This window comes from Galeopterus variegatus, unplaced genomic scaffold, assembly GCF_000696425.1.
Source record: "Galeopterus variegatus unplaced genomic scaffold, G_variegatus-3.0.2 Scaffold7276, whole genome shotgun sequence".
NCBI lineage: Eukaryota > Metazoa > Chordata > Mammalia > Dermoptera > Cynocephalidae > Galeopterus > Galeopterus variegatus.
In genome coordinates, this window is record NW_007733387.1 from 119,400 (window position 1) to 121,074 (window position 1,675).

Genomic DNA, 1,675 nt, shown 5'->3' on the forward strand with positions numbered 1-1,675 from the left:
TATTTTAAAGCACCTTTGATCAGTCAGAATATGAATTTAGTTTTAAAATAGCAGATTTTTTAAAATGCTGTTTTGATATAGGATTAATCAATTCTCATCTCCCTCTCCCTTTTTTCCCCTGTGATCTGCTTAGATTGCCACCAAAGAGCCATTGAATCCTATTAAACAAGATGTAAAGGATGGCAAGCTACGCTATGTGGCGAATATCTTCCCTCACAAGGGTTATATATGGAATTATGGCGCCCTCCCTCAGGTAACATTTTTATTATAATGGTAAAACTTTCTGTCTTTTGCAAAAATTGCCTTGTAAATCCTGTGAACTACTTGAATTTAAATTGGTTCTGAGGACATGTCAGTCTGAGAGATTTGTAAATCTGAAATTTTTTAATGTGGAGTTTTATCATATCAGTAAATTTTATTTCAAACCATATATGTGTCTATATTCAAGTTCTTGGAGTTAGGCATTTATTTTTATTTATTTATTTTTTTTCCTTTTTGTCTTTTTTACTGACCGGTAACGGGATCGCAACCCTCGGTGTCGCGCCCATACCGGGGACCGGCAACGGGATCACAACCCTCAGTGTTGCGCCCGCGCCGCGCTCCCAAGCGGCGCACTCTCCAGTGTGCCACCGGGCCGGCCCAGGCATTTAGAATCTCCACATTTGACATTTTGAACTCATTTCTTTTTGAGTTTCAGTGAAAAATTTTTAAGCAAGGCTTTATCTGTAGTCATTCCTTTAAATGTGACAAGTTATGCTTTTATACACATTTGTATATGACAGCATGAATTTTATTTTTTAAACTTTAACAGATGAATCTTTTAAATTATTAACTTTTTCAGAATATGGTGAATTGAGTTAGATGACTTGTATTATTTATTGTTAAGAATTTTAATTTTTAAGTGGAAAATAGTGAAAACAAGGCTAAATAATGGTTAGGCACATTCTTACCAGAGAATAACACTTACTATTTGTTTTTCTTTGTTTGTTACTCCTTTTTGTTTTCCTTTCATGTTTTCTCACTCCTGGAAAGTGGTGAATCTTCCAGATTATTTAGTGAGTAAAACTCAGTATGCTGAATCAGAAGTCTAGGTTTTTGGAACATAGAGAAGCATCTGCCTTTATGTTTATAAAAACCATTAGATTATCCATCGGGAGATTAAATTTTTATATTTTTATTTATTTATTTATTTATTTATTTNCCTTTGCTGTGCAGAAGCTTTTTAGTTTGATGTAATCCCATTTGTCTGTTTTTGCTTTTGTTACCTACACTTCCGGTGTCGAATCCAAAAAAATGATTGCTCAGACCAGTTTTATGTAGTTTTCCCTCTATGTTTTCTTCTAGCAGTTTTACAATTTCTCCTCTCACATTTAACTATTAAATCCATATTGAGTTGATTTTTTTTTTTTTATATGGAATGAGATAGGGGTCTAATTTCATTCTTCTTCATGTGAATATCTAGTTTTCGTAACACCATTTATTGAAGAGACTATTCTTTTCCCATTGTGTGTTCTTGGTACCTTCATCAAAATCACTTGACTGTACATGTGTGGGTTCATTTCTGGGCTCTCTATTTTGTTCCATTGGTCAGTGTATCTTTTTTTTTTCTTCCCAGTACCATGTTGTTTTAGTTACTGTAGCTTTAGAATATAGTTTGAAATCAAGTAGTGTGATG

The 1,675-nt window shown here is 33.6% G+C and overlaps 1 protein-coding gene across 1 annotated transcript in view; it reads left to right on the top strand.

Moving 5' to 3' along the window:
* The window catches only part of LOC103607248 (inorganic pyrophosphatase 2, mitochondrial-like), a 49,864-nt gene that overhangs the window by 31,821 nt on the left and 16,368 nt on the right, over positions 1–1,675 (top strand). Inside the window, exon 4 of the mRNA XM_008591772.1 lies at positions 134–253. Within this exon, the coding sequence (XP_008589994.1) occupies positions 134–253 (120 nt within the window). The remainder of the gene's footprint in view (positions 1–133; positions 254–1,675) is intronic.